This window comes from Ostrinia nubilalis, chromosome 2, assembly GCF_963855985.1.
Source record: "Ostrinia nubilalis chromosome 2, ilOstNubi1.1, whole genome shotgun sequence".
Taxonomy (NCBI): Eukaryota; Metazoa; Arthropoda; class Insecta; order Lepidoptera; family Crambidae; genus Ostrinia; species Ostrinia nubilalis.
Genome location: NC_087089.1, coordinates 9,537,755 through 9,559,177, shown reverse-complemented (window position 1 = coordinate 9,559,177; position 21,423 = coordinate 9,537,755). Strand labels below are relative to the sequence as shown.

General features: G+C 38.8%; 2 protein-coding genes across 2 annotated transcripts; one reads left to right on the top strand and one right to left on the bottom strand.

Annotated features, from left to right (window-relative positions):
- Positions 1-16: 16 nt before the first annotated feature.
- LOC135078560 (DNA-binding protein RFX7-like) lies at positions 17-8,240 on the bottom strand. The gene is made up of 8 exons (XM_063973096.1): positions 7,792-8,240; positions 5,701-5,847; positions 5,035-5,130; positions 4,551-4,667; positions 1,020-1,095; positions 735-798; positions 179-289; positions 17-39 (listed from the first exon to the last, which is right to left on the bottom strand). The coding sequence occupies exons 1-8, from the start codon at positions 8,073-8,075 to the stop codon at positions 17-19; spliced, it is 918 nt and encodes a 305-aa protein (XP_063829166.1). The 5' UTR covers positions 8,076-8,240.
- A 574-nt stretch (positions 8,241-8,814) lies between these two features.
- Positions 8,815-20,405, top strand: LOC135082574 (exostosin-3). Its single transcript, XM_063977368.1, has 11 exons — positions 8,815-9,071; positions 9,572-9,697; positions 10,180-10,691; positions 10,882-11,187; positions 11,285-12,010; positions 12,350-12,623; positions 13,248-13,447; positions 14,203-14,304; positions 14,912-15,086; positions 17,528-17,632; positions 18,250-20,405. Exons 1-11 carry the CDS (start codon positions 8,952-8,954, stop codon positions 18,352-18,354), a joined length of 2,751 nt encoding a protein of 916 aa, XP_063833438.1. The 5' UTR covers positions 8,815-8,951; the 3' UTR covers positions 18,355-20,405.
- The last annotated feature ends 1,018 nt before the right edge of the window (positions 20,406-21,423 follow it).

Genomic DNA, 21,423 nt, shown 5'->3' with positions numbered 1-21,423 from the left:
ACTCTTCTCTTTGTTTTTAGTGCGTATTTTTGTACGCAACTTAAAAAGTCATAACTTATCAATTGAATCTCATTTTTACAAGAAAAATGTATAAACTTGACACTGGCTATAATATGCAAGACGCTTAAAGCTATACCTGAACAAAAAATGAAAGAAAATCTAAAACGTCCTAACTTACCGTGCGGCTGCGCGAGCGGCGGCGGCGACGCGCTGGGCGGGCCGGGCGGCGCGAGCGCGGCCCCGCCCACCAGGTGCCGCGACAGCTCCAGAATGCTCGGGAACTTTATGCCTGCAACCAACGGCAGCACGTAAAACATTCAGTCCTATTTTTGTTCATTTATATTCATTGTGAAAAATCTATAACGTTAAAATATCGGTATCTCGATTAAAGGGAATGAGCTGCTGTCATGACAGCAGCTATCGCTAGCGCTAATGTTAATGTCACACTAGAAACGTCAGAATAGAGGGCGTCCCTCTATTCTGACGGACGTCTTCGCGCGCTTTTATGCTAAGTGATTAATTGTATTGTAAATGAGGCAATATAATGTGCAAGATATGTATCCACTGCTTTATTTATGCGAATAGATCTACCGGCCTCTAATAATATGTAGTATATCCGTTATGCTAGCACAGCACCCATAACACAAGCATATTAGTTGCTTCTTTAGGGGCTAGATGGCTCTGTGTGAAATTGATCAAAGATATTTATATTATTTATTAAATGTTGCTCTTACCCAGTTTTGATTCGGCCCAGTCGCACACTATTCGCTCCGTTTCTCTCGATCCCACATTTACCTCCTGAAATAAACACAAACATTTCCTGTTACATTACTCTTATTTGACGAAATTTAAATTCAATATTCTTTGTTGGTCTCCTCACTTAACCGACAGTAGTTATCAATCGAGTTTATTATCATCTTTGTGTTTGTAAATATTTTTATAATCATCGCATAATAATTTACAAAATATTGTCATCTAACGTGTATTGTATTATGTATGTAATGACCAATTAAACTTACCTTCGAAGATTCGCCTAAATCTGGCAATTGTGGTACTTCTAACTTGACCTTTTTCCGAAGGCCAGCATAGCAATATCTGTAAAATAAAAAAGACACTTTAATGGTTAACTGTTTGAACTGTTTCTTTCGTTTTATTGAAAAAGCCGGCTTTTTAATTTAAAACGATCTACTAAACTTTTACCCCCTTATTAATAAAAGTTATTTAGTATGGTTAAGTCATTTTAATCCAGTGTTCATCCCGGGTGTAACTTTTTATTAATAAGGGGGATAATTTTCAAACTAAAATAAGTACCCCTTAATTTTACATCACACAAAACTCGTGTAACTATTGCTAGATCTAAATTGAATTATTGTAGACCCTATAATTTTAGAGTAGAGACAGTTGCAATTATTTGTATGATTTCTTTGCTAAAATAGATTGAATGTTAACCCTGACGCTGAGTTTCACCACCTAACTTTAACTATAACGATAACCGGTGTGTTTTGTATGGAGTTTGGCAGATTTTTGATGTTTGTCAAAGTTAAAGTAAGATGGTGCAATCTTGCCTTAGACTGAATAATTTTAGAGAGAGCGACATAAGCTAGATAGCATAATGTAACATAGGTATAAGAATAATAATCATAAACAAATAACTTCAATAAGTTACACATTATTTCTTTTAGCGTAAAATAACAAAAATATGTCATTAAATTATTTACATCATAATCATATTGACCCAGAACAATCAATGCATTGAAATGTCACTATCACGCCACGTCACAGATAAGACAATACCTACACATGTGCTACTAGCACAAGCGTTCAAGATAAAGTCATAGACCGATTGCATAATTTTCTATTATTATTAGAAGTAAACATCAAGATTTATCTCTGATAACTCGTTTTTTCTCAGCTATGTTTATTATATTACACAACTTTTTCCAGTCTTAAAAACATCACATTTCGTTGTTGCAAAGTAGTATCTATCATAACGACTTAAGAGCGCTTTTAAACTGCCGTTGTCTGTACTTAGGTAGAGAATGCCTCCTGATATTAAATCCGCCATTTGTAAATTTTTCTTTACATGCAATATAGCTAAAAAATATATGTCCTTTCCCAAGACTCAAAGTATCTCTAGGTATAGCGGTTTAATAATATATATTTAATAATATATATTTAATATAGGTAATTAGGTATAGAGGTAATAGACAGACACCCGATTTCGCATTAACAATAATTAGTATAGATTCCATTCTAATTTCGCAAAAAGTGCGCCTCTTGAAAATATCGCAAGCGGATCTTAGGTCACATTTCGTACACATTTGAGCGACATGAGTAAGATAAGCGACACGTGCGTGATTAAGCGAACCCTTTAGATAAGTTGTTAAAACAACCATCTTTGCGATTTTCATTAATTACATTTTAGAAAATATTTTTTTTAGATGGCATTTGATAAAGTTCAAGCCTACATTGTAGCTAGGTAGTAAGGTATATGGAAAAAAAATGTTCCCTATTTATGTGTGCTGTAATTAATATTGGGTACATAATTGGTTAACCCCCAAGTGATTGATCTATACTTTTTAAAAGCTGTTTAGGTAATTCGCCTATGAATTTTGTAGTGCAATACAACCCTATAAGGTCACTTGTTCGCCTGTTAGAATTAATGGTTAATAATATGAAATACCCAAGTAGTTTAAAAGTTGATTATCAAGAGTTATGTTGACGAATAGTAGCCTAACTTACATACTTTTTAAATCTACATTCTCAGTATGTTCAGCGTTTAATTTGTGTAGATATGATAAGTTACTTCATACGTTATCGCGCATTATAAAATTGATTTACTATCTATGAGTAACCGCTACTGATAAATTTAATTAGTACATTATTTCAAAGACCGAAATTTTGGTAGGAGTTTCTTTAGAAAATATTACAATACTAGAAATAAATAAAACAGTAGCGAATTTATGGTGGAATTCTAGAGTAGATTCTAGTTAATTGAGAACTTTGAGAAGTTGGAATTAGGTATATCAAAAATACTTCTTTCGTGTTAGTTCTAAACAGTTTTGATATCAAGCCATGAAGCGTTCATGTCGGCTGGCGAGCATCGATATCTAAAATGACTACATCATTCTTATCGGTCAATCAGGTCAAATCTTTATTGCACTTTTTGGTAACTTTTTCGTAAAAAGTAAAAGAAGTCACGAACTTTTTTTAAATCGGTTTTGCGGTATGGTTTGATGACGATCGCTTCTGGCCTCTATTTCTTCTGATGAATAATCTCTGCTATCGGAGTGGCAAGATTACCAAGTCATTATACTTATTTTGACTATAGCTGATCGTGACAACATAAACAGATCAGATTACAATATAGCGATCGTTTTGTCTTATGTTTCAGTTCGAATTCTAATATTAATGATATCGTTCTCAGTATCCACGTTTATTAGTCAAAGTCAAAGTCAAAATTTCTTTATTTGTTTAGACTAATAAATAGTTCTTACAAATCGTCATATGCTCTTAAGGAGCCTCTACATGTCTCATAATCTTTTTACCCTACCAGCGCTTCGAGACCAACATTTGGCAAGTGCTGAGAAGAAGCGCCGCAACAAACTCAGTCACCACTGTCTGCCGGTTAATATAAATAAATAGAAATAGTAGTAGTAGGTACATTCGATTCAGGAGCAGTTCACTGAATTTACCATGCATTCTTGTATGGTGTATCATAAGAATGGGTATACAAGATTGCGTGGTATATTAAACAAGGTAGTGACGTGCTAATATCTAGACTTACATATTAAGGTACTAGTAGAAATGACTCGCATACATAAATTTGAATAACTTGGATTGACCAGTCCCCGAAAGCAGCGCCTGTTCACAGACATGACGATTGACGAGTGAACCAGCCATCGCTTCACTCGACCATATTAGAGGGAATGTAACGACCCGCCTCACTACGCCACCACCCCAGAGACATTTTAGTGAGAATGACAATGCCAAGTTATCTCTTTAAAAAAACTAATAATAAAGCTAAGTAACAGTCCAGATTGAGAAGCATGACACTATTTGACGCATTATTCACGTTGGGAGGTTAATATAGCGTCATAATTGGCTATGATACTGCCTCTTGATATATTATTCTATATGGTTATTTTACAGGGCGCTATCAAGTCTCAAACGAAGCGGCGCTTCTTCTGTATATTCCTTGCATCCAAAAGTGTGTATTATGCAGGGATCATACCGGCAACCTCTGACAAAGTACAGTTCTTAAACGAACCACTAGGCCAGCCGGTCGTGACGTGATAGAGAGAAACTATACTATGTATCGTTCGTTTCAACCAAGTGACAATGGCCTTCCACAACGACCGGTGACCGGTTCCACCTGCATCCAGGCACCTCCCGCGACCTTTATCAAACAGATCGTCGGTCCATCAAAAGGAGATAGTAGACTATACTAACTACTAGACGATACTATTCATTTTCGTTGCAAAATCAGTCTTATTTCAACTACATAAGATGCCGCAATGTTAAGTTTGACGTGCCTTCATGTGACTTACCGAGAGTTCCCGCGAGTCCCGAGGCGCCGCGGCCGCACCGTGGGGTAAACTTGTTTCATCACTTTGCCGAAGTCGGCAGTCGAAAGGGGCTTCATGTTACTGCTCATGCAGTGTGCACTGCGGAACAAAGATAAAAACGTAAGATACTTAATCAGTATGCGAGTCGCTGAAAGTGCATACCTATCTATTTTAAATACTTAACAAATTCTGATAATGAGTAGATAAGTATTTAATTGCAAGTTTTGAGTTTTTTAAAGCAAAATTCAAATTAAAACTCGCGAAAAGAAAATACGGAGTTCTCGATGCAGGTAAAGCTTGGAAGAAAGAAGATACAGTCGCACAGGAAATTATACATTTCCTTGTAAAATAGATAAGTAACTTTATAAAACCAGACCTAATAGTTATAAAGCATTTTACAATTACATAGGATGCCACAGTATAGATTGATATACCGCCGTACTTATACAAAAAATCCATTACTTACATATATTCATCATATACATCTTGTTTGGGCAAAGAAACGTCGGGGTCAACTTCTAAATGTGTCTGTATCCATGTTACAGTCTGCTGAAGTTCAGCCCTGAAAATGTTAAGTAATATTAGAAAAGCTTGCTCACTGTTTGAAAAACTTCATTAAGAAAAATTACGAAATACTATGTAAATATGTTTAAGGACAGAATAATTTATTTGGCCACAAGTTATACGCGGGAGTTACACAATACACTACTAATGGTAGTAGCATTATCTAGTGCCCATTATAGACAATCTAATTTCACATTATAGTTTTACAGGAATCCTACTATCCTACTAATATTAAAAATGCGAAAGTTTGGATGTCTGGATGGATGTTTGTTACTCTTTCATGCAAAAACTACTGAATGGATTTTGAGGAAACTACAGTATTATTGTTTATAACCCAGAATAACATATACAATATTTATGACAATGTGTGACAAACTAAATTTCACGCGGGTGAAGCCGCGGGCAAAAGCTAGTATGTAATAAAAGTTATTTAAAAGAATAACATTGGTGCACCAAAGGTCCACAATATCTGAATTTGGCTAAAACACATAATTATGTTTTTTAAGCCACCATGGCCGCATGGACGTGATTTATGGCTTAACATGCTCTTGAAGCACAACAAACTTACCTTGAGCCCAAAGGGTTAATAGGCTGTTTCAAGGGGTCGTGTGGTGGTACTCCGGTCGGCAGCCGCAGATACAATAGCAGGCGCTCTGCGCCGCTTAAAGCCTCCACTGCTTCTAGCAGTTGGGCCACTCGCTGTCGACCTTCTTGGCTGAAATATTGACAAAACGCTACTAGCACCACACATTAATCAATAGAAACATCGTACTAATATCCTACTTAATATTATAAATGTGAAAGTTTGGATGTCTGGATGTTTGTTACTCTTTCACGCGAAAACTACTGAACGGATTTTGATGAAACTTTACAGTATTATTGTTTATAACCCAGAATAACATATAGGCTATAATTTATGACGTTCAGTAGTTTTTGCGTGAAAGAGTAACAAACATCCAGACATCCAAACTTTCGCATTTATAATATTAGTAGGAAGTAGGATTATAAATGCGAAAGTAACTCTGTCTTGCTTTCACGCCTAAACCACTGAACCGATTTTGATGAAATTTGGCATAGAGATAGTTTGAGTCCCAGGAAAGGACATAGGATAGTTTTTATCTCGGTTTTTGAAACAGGGACGCGTGCAATAAAGTTTTTCTGCGACAGACAAAATTCCACGCGGGCGAAGCCGCGGGCGGAAAGCTAGTAATTACATACATTAACAGTAGGTACAACAAAAACATTCAGATGGAGCTAAATATCCTCATTGTGGTCTTGTTTAAATGATCACCAAACCACATATTATTTTTGTTTTATGGCATTTTGTGGCCAACTCAGTTATAGTGGTAAGTATTTATGAAATTGGTGTTTGCAATTCATCTGATAAATAATACATGTTTCACACCTTAGGCTCACATAAAAAGGCTAGGTAGGTGTCTTATCTGAAATTTACTTTTTCTAAATAAATTTATCAAAAGCTAATATATGTATTAGTGTGTAGTTCATGTAACGGAATTAGTTTAAAAACTGATCTTTAAACGAATTGAAATCCTCTCTATGTTTGATTTTATTGACAAATCATAATAAGTGAAACTAAGACTAGTAGCTGGAATATTTATGAAGCCAAATGATATCCTACCTTATCATTAAATTTTAAGCCAAATCACAGATTCTTATTACTTTTGAAAATCATGTTACTTGGGGAGTATAAAAGTTATGATTTTAGTTTCTCTACAACTATTTTTGTTCATAACAATGATAATTTTAAAAAATCCCTATTAATACTCTATTAACATTAAATACCAATAAATAAGGAAATAAATAATATTGAGAACACAGAATGATACACAACATAAAGGTCTCATTTTTATTTTATAAACATTTGTACTAAAAAGTTGACTAAACAAGAATGTCTAAATCTACCAAGGAGTTAAGAAATACCTGATACTCAGACACCCAGGAAACACAGTTCTTCAGTTTTATACTATTAGTGTATTACCACTATTATTGTTATTTAATATATTATTTTTCAAATATAAGTTTAGATAAGTTACAGTGTAATTAAGTAATGGGAAATCATGGTAATTTATAATAATTAATCAGATGGTTTATCATGTTTCGTTTTAACATACTTATTTTAATACACTTGAATACCTTCCTCAAATAACAAATTATAAAAATCATACATGTTTTTGTTATCCATAATGAGGAAGCTTTTGCATGATCAGGGCAATGGTACCTATATTTATTTTTGTATTTTTTTGGATTTCTAAAGGTCAAGGTTATCCATTCTTTGGCTTTAAATAAATAAGTAAATAAATAGTAAAAAGTAATTCAGTTATATTTTGAATTTTGACTATTACCTATCACAGACTTACTATCATAACACTCCCCAGAAAGCATTTTGAGACATTATTTACTTACTGTCAAAGAATGTATTGGAAATTTGCTTTGATTGTAAGTGTATATAAAAACTAAATATACAAATACGCTCCAAATATATGAGTTTTCAAACAAAGTACTCTATTCTGATGTGAATGATAAAAAGAAGTACTTGTGCCTACAAAAACCGATTCCCATACAGCTCCATTATGTTGTCAAATCAATTGGTGTAATCAAATATTGGTGATAACGAGTAAAGTTAGTAGAAGCTCAGTACCTGAGGGTGTTCTCTACGATCTGCTGCATGGAAGCTATTTTGGCAGTGTCCATTTTGGACTCCTTGCCCTTCGCGGGGTCAGCACCAGCGCCCACGCTGCCTGATGACCCTGGGGAGCAGCTCGCGACGGCGACACTTTCTTTATCGTAAGACGCAGTTTGCGTATGTTTTGGATGATTGACATTTTCCCGATGAAGTTTCGCGTCATCCACTTCTCTTTCGGTTTTTATATTTTTCGCACTTTCTTCAGCAGCCCATGGTTGAAATGGAGTTGCTCTATCCATTCTTGCCTTGGTGAGCCATAAAACTCAAGTTACTGGACCTCATATTGCATTTTTTATCAAGAAATCTAAAATGCGTAACTAATAAACTCCATTTTCTTGACAATTTGACATTTGATCAGCTGTGGGTGAGGTAGGGGAGGGGGAGGCACAAAAGTGAAGTGGGCTGCTGAAGGAGCTCCAATACACGTGCCCATGGACAACCGGGCGGGCAAAATGACCTTGAACAATAAGTCGAGCCCCCTACCTAGACAAGTGGCTAAACGTGAACGTGACAGTTGTAATTTCTTACTTAATAATACTTTCGCTCAGTTTTTTTATATGTAGATTTAAAGGGAAGCGCAACGAGATTTGAGAAGCCATCAACTTAACCAAAGATTTATTAAATACAGATACAAAGATATTTTTTAAGGAGAATTTATTGTTGTTGGACCGACTGACAAGTGCTTTTTGTCTCGCTTGCAGACATTTATCAAAAGCGAAGTAGGTAGCTATATGTATATTCGTTAAATAACTTCGCTCCTTGAAGGAATTCGATTATTTCGATTTCCGTTGGCGATCAAAAAGTGCCACTTGCCTAGGTAGGGCCCTTCCTCACAGATAAAAATTACATTATCTTTGGTGTAGAAAGATTTTTTATGTGCAAACGGCATGAAGCCACGCGCAAGTTTAATAAAAAAAAACATGACATTGTCAATCAAATTGTTGTCAATTTGTCATTCATTCAGCGTTGTCAATTTTTTATTTACGATAGCTTGTTTCAGCGAAAAAAATCAACATGTATTTATTTAAATTAAAAACATAATAAATGCCTTTACAAAGATATATTTGAATTACGCTTTATACAGTAATTATATAAAAAAATCAATTAACTACACGATGTATTTTTACGAGCGTTTTTGTAAATGGCTTGGTCATCTCAAATTATCCCGAGTAATATTGTTGGTTTCTGTTATATTATTTGTTGTGCCTCTTGTTACACATTACTATTTATCTAAGGTGAGTATTACTGCGCGGAAAATCTGCTTGCGGTGTAAAATTATTGATAAGTTAAAGGAAGAAAACTGAAAAGTATGGTACTTTTCATCTGATCTGCCTTATTACTTTCACAATTATAGTTTATAGGCTAAAGAAAATGTATGATTATAATAAATTGTATTTAAAACGTAGGCTTTAAACTTATACCTTTATCCACTTTCTTTTAGACCAAAATATTTATTTGGCCATACAATCTAAAAATATAATTTAAAGGGACTTCATTGTTTAAAAAATAAAAAAAATTTGTCATTATTATTGCCATTCTTTAGTAAAAAATTTAAGAATCCTTGATATATTTTACCATGAACAGAGATGTTATAAGAAAAATCTAATCTACTGACAGCAACTTCTCTACTTCAACGGACAGCAATAAGAAGAATATCAGATGATCAGAATTTTGAAACATTTTTACTAGTTATTAGTAAAATGGATTAATATTTGTCTACGTTATGTATTTACAGTATGAATCAACGCTGGGATCATTTGGAACAAACCCAATGCGTCATACACTCGAGGCTCTCGGGGACCTGTCTACGATGAATGTGGCTGACCTGAGGATTAGAATTGAAGAGATGCTTAGAATCAAGGTATTTGATAATACTTGTATCATTATTTTAGCTTTTCTTCTTGTTGTTTCACTCTTAGCAGCAGTGGCGGATTTACAGTATTGCCGCCCGTAGGTGTTGTTAGATCTTATTGGCGAACATTGATATATTTGTATCCGAAATACACCTACTTTGTGTATGTAAAAAATAATTAGGAACTAAATCTGCCGCCCCTTAAAATTTCCCGCCCTAGGCTTCAGCCTACTCAGCCTGCTGGTAAATCCACCACTGCTTAGCAGAATGGTCGTGGTCACATTGAGGTATTCATGTCGGCTATAGATGCAGATACTGATAGCTCTCCCCACTGTCACATGTTAGCTTTTAACCTGCTATGCATGAAACTACCTTTTTATACATTTTATACTTGTATCATATTGCAAGGTTTATTTCTGTAACTTGCACTCCTTCGTTAACGTCGTCGACGTTTCAAAACATCTATAGTTATCAGTGAGCCCAATTTTTAGGCTTCCGTATCGACGGAGTTGCGGGAACTTGAAGCGAGACGCGCCCGCCTGCAAAAAGAGGCGGCGGCGGCGAGCGCGAAAGCCGACAGCGCTAAAGCGGAGCACGCGCGCGCGGCCGCTGAACTGCAGCGCCTCCGTGTCTCAGCAGACCAGGCCCGCCTCGCACAACTAGAGGCCATCCGCAGAGACTCCCCGGAACTCGCCCCGCCCATACAAATACTCCCATCCAGACCTCCCCCCATCCTCTCCCCGCTAAACCCCTCCTCAGAAGTACACTGCCGAATGTTCTCCTGCTTTGACCATTCCAGATGCTCCTTAACCTCAGGGTTCCCCGTCTATCTATACGACCCTGACGTCCACGCGCCTTTAGCCGGCGCAGAAGTAGATGGATTCCTCAAAACTACACTACGACAGACGTTGGGTTATAATACTCATTTGACGCGGGATCCTAACGAAGCGTGTATCTATTTAGTCCTTGTGGGAGAAGCTTTTCCGTTTGAAAAAAGCCCCTCGTAAGTATTTCTTGATTTGTGAGAAGTGAGTTGGGAGTCGACGGCAGACGACAATCGCAGATCTCAGCGGCATTTGTCACTATCAGCTTAACCACTTTTCGAGGGCGTTTGAAGTCAGCCATAGTCTTCCGACTTACACCTTTATGATTTTTTTACTCTGGGAGGAATCTTAATTCTAAATATCTTGCAGATCTACGACAGAGGGATACAAACTGTTGTTGAATGAGACTGCTCTGAAAAGCTTGCCATTCTGGGGAGGAGATGGTCGCAACCACGTTCTGATAAATTTGGCGAGACGCGAATTATCAGTGGGGTCTGGAGATGCATTTCGCGGCGTGTCAACTGGGAGAGCGATAATAGCCCAGTCTACCTTCACGCACGATCAGTTCAGATCAGGGTTTGATATCGTGACGCCACCCGCGCTCGGCCCTCCAGGCGGCGATGTATGGGCTGACTGCGCTCCGATTTCTCCAGCCAGAAGAAAATACTTGCTTAGGTATTTTTAAATAGCAATTTAATCTATCTTGATTGCGTTCGAGAAGCTATTATGTAGATATTACAGGACTTGATGTGATTTCATTAGCTAAATACAGTTTTCAGGGTTCACAGCCACCAGCTAAGGGTCCGGACAAGGATCAAGATAAGAAGTTGATAGAATTTCTGCAGAAAACGGTGACGTCACCGGACACGTTTTACTTACAATTCGAGTGCGATCCTCCGGTCGAGAAGCGTGCTATGTTGCCGATTGGAGATTGGGCTCTGTGTGGCACCGACCGTTCGAGACGTGCTGTGTTGCGGGACTCTACTTTTGTACTGATACTCGCGCCAGCTGATCGAATCTACACCACGACAGCTCTATTGCAAGCAAGGTTGTACGAGGCCTTGAGGTCGGGTGCTATACCAGTGATCATGGGCGGCGACAGAATCAGATTGCCCTTCGACGAAGTCTTGGATTGGAAACGGGCTGTGATCTCACTGCCGAAGGCCCGCTTCACTGAACTACACTTTCTCCTGCGCGCTATGTCGGACGCTGATTTGTTGACTTTTAGAAGGCAAGGACGAGTGCTTTGGGAGAGATATCTAAGTTCGGTTCAGGCCAGCGTAGATTCCTTGTTGGCGGCGATACGGACCAGATTGAATATCCCGGCTCGACCAGCAATGCCGACGGTGGGCGTGCCAGGGTTCAACGAGTCTTATTATCCCCCTAAATTGGAGCCACCGGCTGTAGACACTGAACCTGAAGAGACTTTGGGGCCGCTAGAGGCGCCTTATTCAAGTCCAGCGTACCGGCGAAATTATTCGATGGGACTACTACACGGGTATGTGTCTTTTTTTGTTTTTCGCTGAGTCTTCTTCTTTTTTGATGTTGGCAATATACGTTGAGGCCGACTTGATTTGTGCCATTTTCAAGTTTCAAGTGAGGCGACTTAACTCATGTACGTTCACGAACACTTAATGGTTAATAATCCACCATTATTACACATTAATAGTCGTCCAAACACGAATTTTAGAAAATAAAACAAAACCGCTAACATGACGCTTTACATTCCCGCCAAAAAGTCCTGGCTGAGTCTTATCGCGCAGTTGTGATATGTAAAGATAATTTATATTTTTTTTAGTGCAGAAGTAGAATATATAGTTTTTTTTTTAAATTACAGGTATGAGCTCTGGAACGACTGGGGCGAGCCTTTCGCGTTATACCCTCAGCTGCCCTGGGACCCGTCTGTGACGTCAGAGGCCAAGTTCCTGGGCTCTGCGGCGGGATTCCGGCCGATCGGCGCGGGCGCGGGCGGTTCGGGGAAGGAATTCAGTGAGGCGTTAGGAGGCGATCGGCCGCGGGAGCAGTTCACGATCGTGATACTGACGTATGAGAGGGAAGCGGTGCTGGCTGCCGCCTTGGCGCGGTTACGGGGACTGCCGTATTTGAATAAGGTGCGAATTAGTAGATTTATGCCCGTTTTCACCATAAATCCCTAATTTTTAAGTGACCCCTATGGTAGCACATTACAGGAAATTTGTTTACATAGGGGTCACTTAAAAATTAGGGATTGATGGTGAAAACAGGCAATAGTGTTGTGAATTATAATTGCTGTAATAAAATTCTTGGGTTTGATTGTTGGTATAGTCGACTTCACAAGAAAATAAAATATAACATTTTTTTTTGCTAAAAAGTACCTGTATTACAACTAAGATGGCGTTACTTCACTGTACCTGCTTTATTGCCTCAACTAATTTTGAACCTTACCAGTAAAGATAGGAATTTGGGATTGAGATAAATGTTGGCAGCTGTGTACAACAGACATTCCCTAATAATACGAAATCTTTAAAAAGACACTTCATACTGGTCTTAAAAACTTAATTAATTTTAAATTACCTGTAAATAAAAATTTTTGGTTGCATTGTAATTGAAAAAAGTAGCTAGAGTTGACAAAATAGTGACGTCACAAGCAAGTGTATTGCCATACAAAATCTATGGGAGAGTCTCGTTCTGACAGTTTTAAAAAGTACGTCAATTGATAGGTGGTGTCAACACGTCAATTGAATGATTTATTCTAGGTGGTGGTGGTGTGGAACGGCCCATCAGCGCCTTTAGCCGGCTCGTGGCCTGAGAGCGGCGCTCCCGTGGCCGTAATACGAGCAGCTCGCAACTCGCTCAACAACCGCTTCCTGCCCTACCACCTCATCGACACCGAGGCGGTGCTGTGCGTGGACGACGACGCGCACCTGCGCCACGACGAGATCGTCTTCGCCTTCAGGTGGGCGCGGCCTTGTGTCCTGAGCCATAGAGTCCACTCTCGCTCGACGACCGCTTCCTGCCCTACCACCTCATCGACACCGAGGCGGTGCTGTGCGTCGACGACGACGCGCACCTGCGTCACGACGAGATCGTCTTCGCCTTCAGGTGGGCGCGGCCTTGTGTCCTGAGCCATAGAGTCCACTAAAACTCGTAAAAAACTCATTTATTTTTGCAAATAGGCTTTTAAAAAGCACTTTTACACGTCCCAGCAGGCGCGGATCCAGCCCTCAAAAAAGGTTGTGGGCACAGCCGCCAAAAATGAGCAAAGTGAGAGTTGGATCACTACATGCCCGGACTTACATACATGCCTATCGATCTTATCAATAGATCATAATAAAACAAGCAAATTAGGGTTGTGGGCATGCCCACAGTGCCCACAACGGTGGATCCGCGCCTGCGTCCCAGTATTAACCCTACCACTGCTACGGGACAATAAATGGGCCAGTGCTGAGAAGAAGCAGCGCAAGAAACTCAGTCACTATTCACACTCTCGCTCAGCGACCGTTTCCTGCCCTACCACCTCATCGACACCGAGGCGGTGCTGTGCGTCGACAACGCGCGCCTTAAGTCCTTCGCCATAGATTCTACTCTTGCTTGATAACCGCTTCCTGCTGTCTGTGGTTCAAAAACAGTTAACGATGATGAAAATAAATAATTTCGAACCTTAAAATCAATGTATTATTTCTCTTAACATAAGTCTTATGCATTTTTCAGAGTGTGGCGTGAGCATCGCGACCGCATCGTTGGATTCCCAGGGCGCTACCACGCATGGGATCTCAACTTCAACAATGGGTTCCTTTACAATTCAAATTACAGGTAATTTGTTGAAATACTCATAAAACTCAAAAATAAATTTTGAAAAATGCTTAAAGCAGTGTGAAACGTCCCAGTATTAATCCTACCACTGCTTCGGGACTATAAATGGGCCTGTGGTGAGAGAATCAACGCAAGAAACTCCGTCACTATTGTCAGTTTTTTCATTCATTGTTTCATTTAGTGTTCAATTCACCACGGCCTTGTACGACATAGTTAAATGTTTTGATCTCTGTCCCTAATGTGGGCAGGTGTATTTCGACTTCCCCGTCCTATACTCTTATATGTCGGCCGTTTGGTGTAGTGGTTCGAAACGGACTACTATTCCGGAGGTAGCGGGTTCGATTCCCGCACAGTACAAACATTTGTGTACATGTTGTGTGTGTTTGTATTGGACTGGATGTTTTCTATGTATAATAAGTATGTATTTACAAAAAAAAGTATTTAAGTATGTTTATATCCGTTGTCTAGTACCCATAGTACAAGCTTTGCTTAGTTTGGGACTAGAAGCGCAGTGTAAAATGTCCAAGGATATTTATTTATTTATTTATACAGATTACAGATTGCTATAATATTGCTATTGCTATAATATGCTTGTCGCTTTTTCCAGCTGCGAGCTGAGTATGGTACTGACGGGCGCGGCGTTCGTTCACCGCTACTACTTGTGGGCGTACTGGCGCGCGCTACCGGCCGCCGTAAGAGAACACGTGGACGAGTATATGAACTGCGAGGACATCGCCATGAACTTCCTCGTGGCGCACATCACTAGGAAGCCGCCCGTCAAGGTACTTATGTGCAGGCGCGTAAGGTCGAGAGTGGCGTGTACTGGCGCGCTCTACCGGCCGCCGTGAACACGTGGACGAGTATATGAACTGCGAGGACATCGCCATGAACTTCCTCGTGGCGCACATCACTAGGAAGCCGCCCGTCAAGGTACTTATGTGCAGGCGCGTAAGGTCGAGAGTGGCGTGTACTGGCGCGCTCTACCGGCTGCCGTGAGAGAACACGTGGACGAGTATATGAACTGCGAGGACATCGCCATGAACTTCCTCGTGGCGCACATCACTAGGAAGCCGCCCGTCAAGGTACTTATGTGCAGGCGCGTAAGGTCGAGAGTGGCGTGTACTGGCGCGCTCTACCGGCTGCCGTGAGAGAACACGTGGACGAGTATATGAACTGCGAGGACATCGCCATGAACTTCCTCGTGGCGCACATCACCAGGAAGCCGCCCGTCAAGGTACTTATGTGCAGGCGCGTAAGGTCGAGAGTGGCGTGTACTGGCGCGCTCTACCGGCCGCCGTGAACACGTGGACGAGTATATGAACTGCGAGGACATCGCCATGAACTTCCTCGTGGCGCACATCACTAGGAAGCCGCCCGTCAAGGTACTTATGTGCAGGCGCGTAAGGTCGAGAGTGGCGTGTACTGGCGCGCTCTACCGGCTGCCGTGAGAGAACACGTGGACGAGTATATGAACTGCGAGGACATCGCCATGAACTTCCTCGTGGCGCACATCACTAGGAAGCCGCCCGTCAAGGTACGTAAGGCCCTATAGACTAAGAGCTGGTGAACACCACACCTACGTCATTTTAAGTTAGTCAGATAGGTTTGACAGTTCCAACTCCTTGCCTGTTGTCTGGCCCAAACAATCTTTTGAGGGCAGCTGCCAAAGCCACGATGATTCAACCTTCATGATGCACCAACATTCTAACCTATATTGGGAGCATACGCTGACAAACTCTCAGCTTTTATAAAATGACGTAGGTCTGGCATTCACTAGCTCTTAGTCTATTATGTAAAAGCGCGTAAGGTCGAGAGTGGCGTGTACTGAGGACACGTGACGAGTACATGAACTGCGAGGACATCGCCATGAACTTCCTCGTGGCACACATCACTAGGAAGCCGCCCGTCAAGGTACGTAAGGCCCTATAGACTAAGAGCTGGTGAACACCACACCTACGTCATTTTAAGTTGTTGCGCATTAGAAGTTGTTTACTCATCAGCCAGATAGGTTTGACAGTTCCAACTCCTTGCCAGACAATATTTTGAGGGCAGCTGCCAAAGCCACGTTGATCCAAATTTCATGATGCACCAACATTCTAACCTATATTGGGAGAATAGGCTGACAAACTTTCAGCTTTTATAAAATCAAAAAATGACGTAGGTCTGGCATTCACTAGCTCTTAGTCTATTATGTAAAAGCGCGTAAGGTCGAGAGTGGCGTGTACTGAGAACACGTGACGAGTATATGAACTGCGGGGACATCGCCATGAACTTCCTCGTGGCGCACATCACCAGGAAGCCGCCCGTCAAGGTACGCCCTATGTGCAGGCGCGTAAGGTCGAGAGTGGCGTGTACTGGCGCGCTCTACCGGCTGCCGTAAGAGAACACGTGACGAGTATATGAACTGCGAGGACATCGCCATGAACTTCCTCGTGGCTCAAGGTACGTAAGGCCCTATAGACTAAGAGCTGGTGAACACCACACCTACGTCATTTTAAGTTGTTGCGCATTAGAAGTTGTTTACTCATCAGCCAGATAGGTTTGACAGTTCCAACTCCTTGCCAGACAATCTTTTGAGGGCAGATGCCAAAGCCACGAGATGCAAACTTCATGATGCACCAACATTCTAACCTATATTGGGAGAATACGCTGACAAACTTTCAGCTTTTATAAAATGACGTGGCGCACATCAGGAAACCGCCCGTCAAGGTACGCCCTATGTGCAGGCGCGTAAAGTCGAATTTTTTCACTATGCTTCTTATTTCATGAATTAAACGGTAAAGATTCGGGAGCCACCTCTTGAATCTTACATCTCGCATGTGAGACGCTGGCAATGTCACATGACTGAATTAGATAGATTTTTATAAGTGGAATAATCCCGCCTTCCACCCTTGATTCCATCTGCCTCTCGGCAAACGAACCAAATCCTATTGGAGAGAGCGTAGATGCGTGCATCGAGGATTACGCTGTACTTGGATCGCTAAATTCCCCTTTCTGGGGCTTGACTGACACCACTAAAAGTGATAAATGGAAAAATTGATTTATTGAAAAGTCATAAAGCTATACAAACAATTAAATTTGCATTTAGAATGGCTACTCAAGGGCGGCGGCGTCTTAGGTAGTTCGATTTTTCAAGTTATTTATAATTTAGCTTTAAAAGGTGATAAAAATTGATTATTTTTGATGATAAACATCTGTTATCATAATTTCGTCGCGTGCGCAGGTGACGTCGCGCTGGACATTCCGCTGCCCGGGCTGCCCGGTGACGCTGTCGGCGGACGAGACGCACTTCCACGAGCGACACCGGTGCATACAGTTCTTCTCGCAGGTATGTACTAAATTATGCTATCACCTAAATAAGTATTTTATAGCTGATTCTTTACATAGCAGAAAAAGTCAATGTTGAGAAACCAGCAAGATAAACTTTTATTGAGGCATTTTATCGATTTTACCCAATAAACAAATGTATGCGCTATACATTTGTCGTCTTTAATAGTCGATAATATTTTATCATGGGACGCATCCTAGCCGGGTTGAACAGAGTTAATGTCTTTTTTTCTTCAAATTGAAGAGCTATTAGTGTTGGCAAAAAGTGATTTAGGTACCAGCACTATTATGTATTATTTTTTACATGACAAGTGCCTTAGGCAAGAAAGAGGTATCTTTTACAGAAGTGAAGTATATGAGACAAACACTATTTTAGATGTTTCTTGTTTTGCAATTTCAAAAAGCTACGAATAAATCTAATTCATATCATATAAGTTTTAATCGTAGTCATTAATTAAAAGAATACAAGGAAACACCACTACATTTAACATAGGATAATTTATGAAGTTCTTTATCTTCGATATTATATCATTCTCTATAAGTATATTGGTTCAATAATTTTATAATAATTAAGTATGTTCGGTAAATATCATTTCGTTTGTTTCATTTAAATTGCAGGTGATGGGCTATACTCCTCTGCTCTCCACGCAGTACAGAGCCGACTCGGTGTTGTTCAAAACGCGAATACCTCACGACAAACAGAAGTGTTTCAAGTTTATATAGTGCAATAGAGACAAACGTTTAGAACATTTTTATAACATCCACCGACGAGCGCGCATTTTTTCGGGTGAGAGCATAAAAATTCTCATTGGTCAGTATTGCCCGCAATTTTTGAAAAGGTGGTTTACATTATTTTTACCCGACTGCGCTAGAAGGAGGGTTACGTTTTTAGAAATCATCTACTAAGTTTTAGATTACTTTAAAAATATATCTGACAGGTATGTTACCTCGTATTTTATAATATGAAGCGTTTTGGTGAAAGTAGTCTGGCACAGTGTCGGTGCCTATTCAATTCCTTAAACTCCGTATTCATGAAAATATGGTAGGTACATGACTCTATTTTTGAGTTCACAATTCACATACGCAAAATAAATTCTTTCACCGGTTTTGAAAAGTTTTTGATGACAATGTGCGTTCCTCAAAGAGCAGTCTATTCCAAGCTATGATGTTCATATAGTCATTGGTATTTTGAATTTTGGACGCGGAATTAGTAAATGTTTATTTGCATTACATCGTACATATTTTATAGATTGAACATTATTTGAATTTATTATAACATAAGTAGTGAATATGTACAGAATAAGAAAGTGGTTTTAGATATACATAATACATGCGTATAAAATGTCGGCATTTTGTTAGATGCATTTTTGATCATTTATTATTGGATATACATTATGTACTCATAGTATAGTAAGTAGTTATTTTTAAAGATTTATTTTACTTGATAAATTAATTCTCATATTCATAGGGATTAATATAAGTTATTGTGTACATATATAAATACATATTAAGCAATACATAGATGTAAGAAATGTGTTATAACTGTGTATTGTATTATTTTGTGACAATAAGTACATTATACATTATATTATCACTTGCTTGCATGGTTGTCATAATGCCAAAAAGTGATGCAATCATAAAGATAATTTTAATAGGTATTTTTTACATAACATGCTTGCAATGTCATGATTTATTTCTTCAAAAGAGTCAGTGAAACTTTTGTATGAATTATTTTTTGCCTTAGAAAATACTATTTTGTGAGCGAATATTATTAACTCGGTGTAATATAATTAGCATTTTTAATTATTTTTCACTTTAAAAAATCATGATCTTCTTATACATAATGAGTAAACTAGTCCTAAAATATAATGTTAAGAAGACTGACAGATATGTTTTTTTTTTATTTTACAGTGAATTTTTTACAATAGGGGTGGTTTCCTGGGTAGAAAGAGCATTAATGTGAATTAGTTCGTCAGTTAACTTATCAAAAAATACCCAACGTATTTTTTGCTTCATAAAATGAAAATTGACAGAGATAAATACGCCAAAGCTCATAAGTAGAGGCCAGTGACGTTACTGCGTGGTAAAAAGTGTAGCACGGTGTGACGTTATTACTTGTTTGATTGAGAAATAAGAATACATTGTGTTGTTTGATAATATAATTGACGGACTAAATGTTTTTTGGAAACTAGCCTCCTGTGTCTGTTATTTTGATAGATCGTATGGTATTATAATTTGTGAATGATTTTTATATCAACCACGCTTTTATTCGCACAGCCAGTTATTACCAAATAATGATAAATCAGTTTAATTTTAAAAGACTGTGCCTTCTGAGTGTTTATAAACATACACACGTAGCATAAGTTGAATTAAATCTATTATAGAGCTAATTAGGTATGAAAGAAATTATAATATGAATTGTTAATAGATCCCACTTGGCACTAGAGCTCATTTTAATCATGTTCTCGTTTCGTACTAAAAATGTGGTAAATCCAATCGTGTACAGTCAGCGATAAATAGTTCGTGACATTCGTTCGGATTTGACATTTTGCACTTTTGACATTATGCACCTAAACCCACCCAAAGTAGTCAAAAATTTCGTAACACAATTGGAATAAGATCGTGTTGTCTGTCAACTTTTTGGCCACTTTGGGTGTCCCGAACTATTTGACGCTGACTGTACTTAGTCGGTTTCTATTAACCACCAAAGCTGCAATGGTGCGAATAATTTATAAATGTAATGTAAAGAAAAGAAAGAATAACATAGAGCATGCTCTGGTGCTTCAGGAAAAATAAAATGATCAAATGTATGTTAAATAACTTGCATATATCTAGAAATTAGTACACTTCAGGCAAAGTATACCTTATAGCATATTGAAAGCACTTTATGGCCAACCGGCCATATCCATCAATCAAAGAGTTCAAAGAAGAACGGTCATCTGTGACCCAGGCCCGACAGAAACGAGACATACCTCAGTTTTTTTGTCATGTCTTAATTAGATAAATTATATATTTTTTATATTTGAAATCTATGTATAACACCAAAATATTACCCTTTGTTTTTGTTCAGGCGTTATACAAAAACTAATACAAAATGCCTATTTATCACCAAAATTGGTAAATGTATGTACCTAAATGTCTATTACAGCTGCTATGGAATGTATCTAGGTGACCTGGAGATACAGCCGGATTATACAGGGTGGAAACGCGAGAAGTTACAAAATCCAAAAATTCAATGTTACCAGCTTCCATAATCTGTAACCTATTATTGGTACCATTTGAAAGAGCTCGTGAAGCACTTTCAGAATCAGTAACTAGTTTTTCAATATTTTGTATAGTTTAGAAATAATCGTGTGAGATCACTTATCGTTCCAAATGTATAACCACCCTGTATAATCCGGCTGTATCTCCAGGTCACCTAAATACATTACATAGCAGCTGTAATAGATATTTAGGTACATATATTTACCAATTTTGGTGATAAATAGGCATTTTGTATTAGTTTTTGTATAACGCCTGAACAAAAAAAAGGGTAATATTTTGGTGTTATACATAGATTTCGAATATAAAAAATATATAATTTAACTAATTAAGACATGACAAAAAAACTGAGGTATGTCTCGTTTCTGTCGGGTCTGGGTTTTTTTTGTATGGGGCGTGACCGTTCTTCTTTATAAGAGTTTATTTGTCAAATTACAAAAAAATATATTGATAGTAAAATACATTATTTGTAGCTGATTAAAGGTCGTAGCACATTTATCAACCCGGAAAGGGATCGTAACCATATCAACT

Coding starts and splice junctions, on each gene's coding strand:
- LOC135078560 (XM_063973096.1), bottom strand. CDS start 8,075: ATGGATAGAGCAACTCCATTTCAACCATGGGCTGCTGAAGAAAGTGCG. Junction 5,848..7,791: donor ATCGTAGAGAACACCCTCAG/GTACTGAGCTTC, acceptor TCAATATTTCAG/CCAAGAAGGTCGACAGCGAG. Junction 40..178: donor GCCGCTCGCGCAGCCGCACG/GTAAGTTAGGAC, acceptor TGACTTTTTAAG/TTGCGTACAAAAATACGCAC.
- LOC135082574 (XM_063977368.1), top strand. CDS start 8,952: ATGTATTTTTACGAGCGTTTTTGTAAATGGCTTGGTCATCTCAAATTA. Junction 9,072..9,571: donor CACATTACTATTTATCTAAG/GTGAGTATTACT, acceptor ATGTATTTACAG/TATGAATCAACGCTGGGATC. Junction 15,087..17,527: donor CTAGGAAGCCGCCCGTCAAG/GTACTTATGTGC, acceptor TCGCGTGCGCAG/GTGACGTCGCGCTGGACATT.